Here is a 10,128-nt window from a genome sequence, read left to right on the forward strand (position 1 = left end):
GAAAAATAGATGCTTTTATTTTGAAGGAGTAATCAAAATGTGTCTTGCTGGCTGAATAAACACTCAGAGCTGCTGTACTAACAACCATCCAACCAGAGGGTTCAGACTCACTCAAGTCGTCCTCTTTCTATGAGAAAATCAGCATGTACTACTGGAAATATCCAGGGATGCTTTAAGTCCAAAGTCCCATATAAAGATATTAAGTAATGTCAGCGTAGTGACATCTGGTCTCCTCGTTTTTAAAAAATATTCTAAATAACAAATTGTAAAACATTCTGCTAAAAACATTCAGATTAACTCAAATTTTGTCCATGTTGTGGTTCTCCAACACTAATGTTAAACACTGCTTAAAAATGCTCCCCTCACTTCACTTCTGGTTAAATAGCTTTAATGGCACAGAAAAGACATATTGGTAGGAAATTTGTGCATCCAGTAAGTTAAAGAATGTTGAAATTTCAATATCTCATTCCAAATACATGTACTCAATGTGGGAACATTGCCTGACAATGACATTTTTATTAAATTGAATGTATTATTTGGTTCTCTGTGTTGAATGACCTAACTTACAAAGTATATATAGAAGGATTTTGAAGTGATGCCATTCAATTATTGTTGGAACTGAAACAGAAGAAAAAACAACAGACTATCTAACCAGGTCTTCTTGAAAAAAAATCAAATAAACAAAAATGCAAATAAAAAATATATTTACAAAAAATGGAATTTTCAAAACAAGAACTGAGTCTATTATCTACACTCCTCACCCCGAACGTCTGACAACTCCCCTCCTCTGTCTGAGGATGAAGGAAAGCCGAAGCCTTTGAGAAAGTTACTGAATCCTTGTGAAGCTCAGGTGTTGAACAGCAGAGCCTCATTCATTTCAGGTGCAACTGAAACAATACCATAGACGGATAAGTGAAACTGACTTTTTTTAAAATTTGGACAGTTAGAGTATTTGCAACAAATGTATTGGTATTGTGTTAGAGTAAATAAGGCTCTGCTGTGCAAACACTCAAAAACCACAAACTGTCATTAGTTGCCAATATTCAGCTGGACAGCTTCAATGATAAGAAAACTGAAAAAAATGAAACATGCAGCTGAATATGTAACATCTGTTGTTATTGAGATCACCAAAATGTTTATCAAAACCTTGAGTTTACTGTGACATATTCACAGCGCCCCAGGGCTGTAAAATGACCATAACCCCTTAGTGGGCGGAGGAGTGTCCAGAGTGAGGAGAGCAGTCGTGGGGTGAGAACGTCCAGTCCCAGTTTGGGGTCAACACATCAAGGCTTCCAGAGCTTCAGCAGACCGTCCTCACTGTAGGTCCCAATGAGGTTCTGGTGTGGGTGGTGGGCGATGCCGATCACATCCTTCTCGTGGACCTGGGGGCAGGAGGAGCAAGAACACATCTTTAAAATCTAAGTAAGCTGTATAGAGGAAAACACAAACACAAGCTAGCTATTTAAAGTTAGTAAAATGCTCATCGAGGAGTGTCTTATTTCTATTTTCACACCAAAATAAATCAGACCAAGGTTAGTGTGTGAATGTCTGCCTACAGTAATTGTTCTTTGCCACCTAGGAATTTAACCCCTGGCAGAGTTATCGCTCATGAGTCAATTGAGATGTAAAAACGGAGCCTTCATACACACTAAGTAATCTGGGAATATCCTTGCATGGAATCTGAATCATTACTTCAACATTTGCTGGTAAACAAATATACTAGTGCATTATACAGTACTTCACATAGTTTATACAAATGTGGAAAAAATATAGTAGATAAAAAAGTTAAGTGACTTATGTAGAACAGGTAGAAACTGGCAAAACGGCAGAGATCATATCTGCCTATGCTTGTTTATTGAATAATTTAATAAGCAAGACAAAAGAGCCTCATCATCCCCTTTAAGTCTTAAATCAAAAGTTCACAGCTTTTTGTAGCAGAGGAAGAGGAGGGAATGCACTGTGACACTTTGATCTGTGCTCCAGAGTAGAGCAGCAACGTACCGTCAGTGTTCTCTCCAGCTTGCCGGTGACCGTGCTGAAGCAGTAGAGCACAAAGTCCTCACCCACGCAGTAGATCCACTCGCCGCGGGGCGACAGAGTGCAGCACACAAAGTCACCGCCTTCCCTCTTACCGGAGCTGAAACTCCTCACAATCTGCACGGCCGGAGTCACAAGTGCATACAAACACACACAAAACATGTATGTAAAAGGGAAGACACCTTTCATAAGAAGACACCTTTGAAAAACTACTCTATACAATGTTCACTGCAACCTGTCATTGCTCCTAAAAGCACCTCTGGAATACCACTGTGCTCTGGTTTCCTGCTGGACTGTTAAGAGCAGTACTGATGTGAACTGACCTGTCCCTGCATGTTCATGATGACCACCGTGTTGGAGCGGTTACACACTACAAAGTGCTCGGGGTTCTTGGGCAGCAGGATGACGTTGTTGACTGTGATATCGGTGCCGGCTGACGTGCCCAGAGGTTTGAAGGTATTGCTGCACTCAGTGGTCTTCATGTTCCACACCTGAAGCAAGTTAAGCACAGTGAGACACACATGGCTAAGCATCAGGCACGTTGATGCCGTTGAAATATTTCCTGTGCTGTTGCCATAAAAAGTAATGAAGAGATGCTTCTTTTACCTTGACTGTACCGTCCGAGGAAGCACTGATGATGTGATGGCCGTCTGGAGTAAAAGTGGCCTCGTTCACAAATGACGAGTGGCCACGGAACTCTTTAAGAGTTTTACCTGACTTCAGTCCATGGATTCTTGGGCAAAGACAAGGAATTATTGCAACTAAGATACTAAATAGATGTTCAGTAAAGAGCACAGTTGACCCATCAACTAAAAAAAATAAATTCAGAGCTTGGAAGAAAAATAAAGGGTAAATGTGTCTGGGCAGCTATGAGTTTACCTGATGGTCTGGTCGAAGGAGGCACTGAGGAGCTGGCTGCTGTCTTTACAGAAACTGACGCATGTTACTCCTTTACTGTGGGCACGTTCAAACCTCCTCAGACATTGACCGCTTTGGATCTTCCACACCTACACACACATATACAGTGACTTACTTTCATTTGTTTTTGCAACATGACATTGTGTCTGAAGGCGACTATCATCAGCGCTATACTTGGTGTGTACCTGGCTTTGCAGAGAAACTATATTCTATGTGTGCTCGAGGAGGAACCTGCTCAGCTTACTTTTCTTACTTTTAGCTGTGATTGTAACAACATAATGTACGTGCAATGAGACAAATAGCCAAATTGGAATACCTTGATCTTTCCATCCTGGGCTCCGGTGGCCAACATCTCTGTGTCTCGACTGAAGCACATACACAACACTGCATCATCCATCATCATGAAGTTATCCTGAGCCTGGTACTTCAGATCCTGTGGGACAAAACGAACGTAACTATTTCAAGTAAGCAGAAGTAATTCTGAACTGATAAGTGCAAATGTAGCGTCATATTAAACCAGACAGTAAATCTGGTTCGTGTGCCTTCATTTTGCATGAGCTACCTTTCTGATTTTGCCAGTGGTGAAGTTCCAGACCTCGATGAAGCCGTCCACAGAGCCAGTGACCAGGTACTGACCATCAGGGGAGAATCGGGAACACTCAACGTGAGATTTCTGTCCAAACTGTTCGAGGAGAGAAAAATATAAGTACGTTAGAATTAAAATGACAATGAATCATCAGTTTTGAACAGCAAAGCAGCCCGTTTATGTTGTCTTCCTAGATCTATACTTTGGGACAGTGAGGGCACCTTAATGTGTCTGCTGAGCTGGGTGGGGAAGCGCTCCTCCTCCACATCTTTAACGGCAGCTTTACCCCTGAACAAGTCGATAGTCATACCAGGAGGCAGGAGGCCCTGATGCTGCTGCCACTTTAGAGACTGAAGGAGGAAAATGTAGACAGTGGACAAAATTATCATGAGCACTTTATTTGACTGGTTGTTTAACTGTGCCAGGAATATTAATCAAGAGACATGCTAATGCAAATGTCGCAAAAAATATGTCAGGATTGAGACAAAAATTAGTTATTTTAAATGATACGTTTCTTATTGAGGAATGACTCGTATCACACCTGTAGATTTCTAGATCACTTACCTGGCCCAGCAGAGCCATGAGACGAGAGGGTGGCACCACACTGACCTCCCCTGCAAGGGCCTGAGCGATGGCTGCGCGGCGCTTCTCCTTACTGCTGCCGTCTGGATATGCCTGAACAACAAGACACACAAACATCAGGAACTCAAGAGAAATGTAGTCCTACAGACAGACTCTTTATTTGACATTTAGACTTTAACAAATATGAATTTTGAAGACGAACAACCATATATTGTATTATCATCTATTGTTCTTGTGAAGATAGAGAACTTCTAACTATTTAGTGCACGGGAAAGGTGTATTTTAAAAGAAGGCAGACTGGTTTGAACTAATTTCATGTCCCCATTTATCCAAAATCTGGTGTTTCCTGTTTCCACATCAAAGCTTATACAGCAGTTTACGGTGCATGAGCTGTGTGTTCAAAACATAGCAACAAAACATGCGTCTCTGATGACGCACCAGCTGAAGGCCACAAGCAAAATGACAATCCAGGCGAACTGATCCTAAAATGATTAGATGGATGAATGAACATGAACGAGCGAAGACTGCATCTTGTTACACGTTTGCTCTGGACTCACCTCTCTGGGATCAAAGTAAGAACGAGCCAGCAGGTTCTCCAGGTGGATGTATCTCTCAGGTTGGGTCTGTTTTAGCATGATCATGGGGTCAGTTTGCCTGAGGAGTGAACGGGCCGCACCCAACTCTCTCAACTCGATCAGCTCTAACACCACCTGGTCAGGAAATAACACAGACATTCAGGTTAAGAAAAATTACTTCAGGCACCAGGTTCTTTTCCCTGAAAGATCTGTCAACATGAGCAATGACAACAGCAAAACCAATGAACCTCACCTGCTCATAAAGATCTATCAGGGTCTTATCTGGCAGCTTGAGGGACTGGATGGCTTGCAGGACAGTGTCCCAGTGGCCACTGTTTATGTCAGCCACAAAGCTCTCTATACTGTCCACAGTGTTTAGAGACACAGTCGTCTCCTCCTGCAGGGTGACCAGGGTCCGGTGCAGATTATTTTCCTTTAAGTACTGCATAATCAGACGAATCACACTGTGGAAAAGATAATTGACTCAGGTGACTTTTATACTGCAAGACAGCCCTGCTGAAGTAACAAAACAATAATGTAATGAGTTAAATAAGTAGTCTCAGATGCTAGAGGATCATTTAAGACGAAGTAAACACGTACTTATCTCTTTCTCACATCAGCAGGGAGAATATTCATATACTCCCTGTTGTACATTGATAACATTTTTGCATAGTAAACACCACTTATGAGATGATGCAAACACAAGAAGCGCAGACACTAAACAAGGATCTTCAAGTGTGACAACAAATTGAATCACTTTAACTATTTTTTCGCTGCTTTAGTTTCAATGATGTACCCCTCATTCAGACTAACGGTAGCTAATGCTAACTTGTTCTAACTCCCTTTTTTTTCAAATTCTGTTTACGCTACGGAGAAGCCCTGGAAAATGAAAGTAATATAATTCAATGTTTAAACAACACAGCAACAAGTCAGCCTGAAAACACCGTCACTTCGCCGAAAAACTGAAAACTACAAACGTGGGGGTAACTGTAAGTTAGCTCGTTAGCTTAGCATGCTAACGCTACTAGATGGCAGGCCTCGTTGATAGAAAATGTGATCAAATGCGGAGTTATTAGCAAGCAATGTACTAAAGAAAGTACCCTGCTTGAAGAGTAATAAACTAGACTACTTACTCTGCGGATTCAACCTCCAGAGACATGATTATTTATCTCCAAACAGTGACTACAAGACACTATTAAACCTGCAAACCAGCAAAGGCGAGACACACGCAAGACCGACGCAAACACGGAAGTACTGGGAGGAATCAGGCATTTTCAAAATAAAACGCCCAGATCAAGTTAATCAAATTCAGACCTTTGAAGCTAAAATAGTAACAAAATTTTAATAGGATAGGAACATTTTTGTCGAGCTAAAGTAATGAAAGGCTCTTAAAATTACCCAACTAATTGGAGGCAGGGTTATATCACAATATCATGAACAAGTGAATACAAGGTGAATACAATATATCAGCCTTATATCTATTTTTGAAAAGCCTGTCAGGAATTAATTTCAGTTAATTATTCGATGTTTCTTTCATGTCAAGAAGTTGGTTTCTTTATATTCTATTAAATATAAATGAATGTGTCTGTATACGTATTTTATGTGTGAATTTGTTTCACATGAGATCAGTTAAATTCAGTTTAATTTATGTCCATTCATTGATCCACAATAATCTTCAAGGAGGTTATTATATAGTAGGTTTGCTATACATCTAACATCAATGACTCCTTGGAGAGGCTCCAATGGATCACTTTTCTGTCAGAAATTAGTTGATCATAGATGACTATTTTGTCAATAATGGTGTCATTGGACTGTTTTTTTCCTCCTTTCTTCTATAGGAAGTCAAAGCACTGATAGGTTTGTGCCCCTGAGACTCTGTCCATAATAGGACTTAAGTCATTGTTATGAGCCTGTCATGGTCATTAGCACTGCACTGCTCATAGTCCTTGTGTTTTTTCCAGGGCAATCAACAGAGGGCGCTATCTGCACAGCTATGACTCAGAGGCCCTCTTGACTCCTTTCTCTCTGCCAGTGAAGGTCCTTCAAGGTTATGATGATGATGATGCTCAGTGCAGCATCACTTCAGTCTGCAGTCCCACGGCCTTGGTTTGATTGTTTGGGCAATCATAACATAATCCTACTGTGAGCTCCATCCACATTGGAAATGAATTTGGCATCCAGAATACGGCAGACCTCGTTTGGTTTCATTTGTCTTTGCAGATGGAGAAATATATTGGGAAGCAATGAGAAGAAGCACAGAGGATGGGAAGGGGAGGAGAGGTGTTTTCACACAACACCACAGTCATTCTGAATATATTGACATAAGAGTAGAAGAAAGACGTCAATATAATTTTGCCGTCCTCTGGCATGACAAAGCAGAGGCTGTTCGGAGAATCCTCACCAATGAGGGAGACGCCACCACACTGGAAGAATGACAGCCACACAAAAGGCTGTAATGTAATCACTTCATCCTTCTTGAGAGAAACAAAGAAAATTCTAAATTTATGTGAGGTGCCACTCTCGGTGTGCAATAAATTACCATTTCCTATCATAATTAGAACACATAACCAACACAAAGGAATGTAGTCATTCTCTGGTCTGTTGGGAAGGAAACTAACACTTTGCGAGAACAAACACACATACATTCCACCAACGCAGTACTGAAGAACAGTGATATGAATTAATGACTGACATCAAAACACTTCCAAGTTATAAAAAAGCAAAAGAACAAGTAGTTTTGTGTATGTGATTTCTTAGCACTCTGGACATAATGGCCAAATCCTGACAATCATGAAACAAACCCTGTTCTGCAGGGGTTGGTTAATGAGTTCCTATTCTGCAGAAACATAAGCATTTATCTGCAATTTGCTGCTTCTGAATTACATTTCTGTAGAACACTACAGATAATTCTGCATTTCTGGCACAATCCTCACAATCCCCACCATCTCTTCTGTTCTCATGTAAACCATTCAAAATGCTAAACTGAAATGACCACACAAAGCACAGAGCCAAGGGCAGCTTGTTAAACAGTTGAATAGATGAATCAGTCAATAAGAAACACAGCATGGGAAGAGGATGATGAGGGTTGGGAAGGAGTGGCTGAGGAAGAGCACCAGGGGATCTGTGCATGGCTGCATTTGTCGTGACAGGCCATTTTTCCAGCAAGGGAGAACAGTATCTGTGATCTTGGATTGTGTGACGGGAGGTCTGAATTATGACTTTTATCACGACAACAGACAGCTGCTCTACTACTAAAACTGTACTCTGGATTTGTAGTACGACCAAATCTATCTATCTGTCTAACCTAAAGAGATGTACACAGATATTGCATCACTATATTTAGTGAACCACTTTTAATGAAAACACCAGCAAAAGCATTGAAGGAGTGTGTTAGAAAAATCTATTAATACTCTATGCTGGGTCGTAAGTTTCATTTAAATACAGAATTCAGCCCCAACATGGATTTGGTTCCAGTGATTACTTTACTGTAGTTTTGTTTTATTTCTGTATTATAATTTCTGTTCGTTGCTTTGAGACAGGGAAGTACATCAGTGTGCCAATTATTATCAAATAGCTGGGATTCACTTGCATTACTTTTTAATGGGGATAAAACCAAAGAATAAGGTGCATGTAATAGTAAAATTTTGCCATATCTTGGCAGCTAAAGAGGGGATTACAGGTGTGTTGTAAAAAAAGACACAAAAAAACTAAATGTTGTTTCGATGGTTTGACCCAGGATTTGATGTTAGCTTCATGATCCATATCAGATTAGATAAACCACAATGGATGCAGCATTTCACACTCATCGTTGGCATGAACGATGGCACCTTTACGTGCATTGTGAACTGAGTAGAGGTTACATGCAGCACCTTGCAGAAGGGAGAGAACTGATGAGTGCTTTCAGTGCTGAGATCTTTCTCTCCGCCTAAGGAAGCCGAACAAGATAATGACGAATGTGCAGCATTATTCTGAGCTACAATGGTCAGATGTTTATGTTCTTTTTCCGTGGCAGATTCATGTGAATACAATATGAATTGGATGTTTCATATTTATCCATCCGCCACATGATGAACACTTTAGTTTGTACAAAACTTAATCTTTAAACAAAAACAAATCGATTTTAATACCACATACTTTAATTTGGAATCCCTGGCAGAAAAGAGTACACATGTCAGTCTGCATTATAACTCCTGACCAGTGCTGTCGTTTTTCTGGTGAAGACAGTCTCAGACATAAAAAGACAACAAGCAAGTCGCTGTGGGTGGATACACACCAGTCTAATCTTAGCATGAGCTGGAAAATGAAATCTGATTTGTTGGAGTGGAAGGCAAACACGCCCACCCATCCTTCTGTCATCTCTTTTAGTGTGCAAAGCATGAACGTTCAAAGGTTATTTGAATTCTCATACACTGCTCATTTCCAGTAACCAGCTGATGCAAAGAAGAAAACAAAATAAAATCAGCTAAATCAGACGACCAAGCCTCATTGCTTTGTTTGGTTTTGTTTATGTCTCTTTAAGAGCTTTGCCCTTGAGTGTACCTGGTGGCTGAACACAATGAGCAAAGGTCCATTAATTTGCTGCTGAGAAGCTACTCACAGTTCCTTGTTAATGGATGATTTCTCTGCCAATCAGTCAACCCTCGAGTCACGAGTGGTAGTGGGTAGAGGGAAAGTGTGTGTGTGTGTGTGTGTTTGTGTGAGTGTGTGTGTTTTCGAGAGGTCTTGCTCATGGGGGTGGTGGAGATGGTGGTGGCGAGCGGGGCGGGGGTTATCGTCCAGGCGGAGGAGCTTATTGGCATGTCCATTATTCTCAATGGGCGCATTAGAAAGCCAAGAGAGACTCATTCAGGAACCTTTATTGACATTCTCAATCTTCCTGACACATAAAAAAAAACAGGAGAAAGGATCAACACTGTAGCTGCAGGACAGTATTCAGTTTGCTGAAGAGGAGGGAAACAAACCTATACACAGACTTAGAATTGGGTTCGTTCATGAAGTAGCCGCTCACATTGGAGCGCAATAAATTACGGGTCATCAAGGTGATAAAGCACTGAGCTGGAAATGGGATTGTGCCTGTAGGGCATGTACCAGGCAGCACATGTGTGAACTGATATATGTGAGCCCCTGAGCAGTCTGGATAAGAAAGGTATGCAGCGGGGTACCTTTCTACCCGTGACAATGTAAATAGAGGCTATCCACTTACTGGGTAAATGGCGATGCCTCTCCTCAGCTGAATAGCTCCCGGAGCGGGGTTGTATTTATAAAAAAAAAAAAAGAAACCTACCCACAAAGTGCTGACACAAGTGAATGGTTTTGAGTGGGGTAAGCTCTCGCTTTTCAATTACTGGTCTATCTCTGCTTGTTCCAGCGCCTGCATTCGTGTAAGTCTGACATCTACAACTAGAGGCATCCTTTTTGTCAGGTTGTTTG

At 41.1% G+C, this 10,128-nt stretch overlaps 1 protein-coding gene across 1 annotated transcript; it reads right to left on the reverse strand.

Moving 5' to 3' along the window:
- Positions 1-371: 371 nt before the first annotated feature.
- On the reverse strand, positions 372-5,931 carry smu1a (SMU1 DNA replication regulator and spliceosomal factor a). The gene is made up of 12 exons (XM_070836532.1): positions 5,832-5,931; positions 4,952-5,162; positions 4,681-4,833; positions 4,106-4,216; positions 3,763-3,891; positions 3,518-3,637; positions 3,272-3,388; positions 2,917-3,044; positions 2,644-2,770; positions 2,361-2,528; positions 2,002-2,154; positions 372-1,382 (listed from the first exon to the last, which is right to left on the reverse strand). Exons 1-12 carry the CDS (start codon positions 5,855-5,857, stop codon positions 1,284-1,286), a joined length of 1,542 nt encoding a protein of 513 aa, XP_070692633.1. The 5' UTR covers positions 5,858-5,931; the 3' UTR covers positions 372-1,283.
- Positions 5,932-10,128: the final 4,197 nt, after the last annotated feature.

This window comes from Pempheris klunzingeri, chromosome 9, assembly GCF_042242105.1.
Source record: "Pempheris klunzingeri isolate RE-2024b chromosome 9, fPemKlu1.hap1, whole genome shotgun sequence".
NCBI classification, from domain to species: domain Eukaryota; kingdom Metazoa; phylum Chordata; class Actinopteri; order Acropomatiformes; family Pempheridae; genus Pempheris; species Pempheris klunzingeri.

Excerpts from the sequence above, each read along its gene's own strand:
- smu1a (XM_070836532.1), bottom strand. The coding sequence starts at position 5,857 with ATGTCTCTGGAGGTTGAATCCGCAGA. Across the intron at positions 3,638-3,762 it reads AGCTCAGCAGACACATTAAG|TTTGGACAGAAATCTCACGT; the intron begins GTGCCCTCACTG and ends CTCCTCGAACAG. Across the intron at positions 1,383-2,001 it reads AGCTGGAGAGAACACTGACG|GTCCACGAGAAGGATGTGAT; the intron begins GTACGTTGCTGC and ends TCCTGCCCCCAG.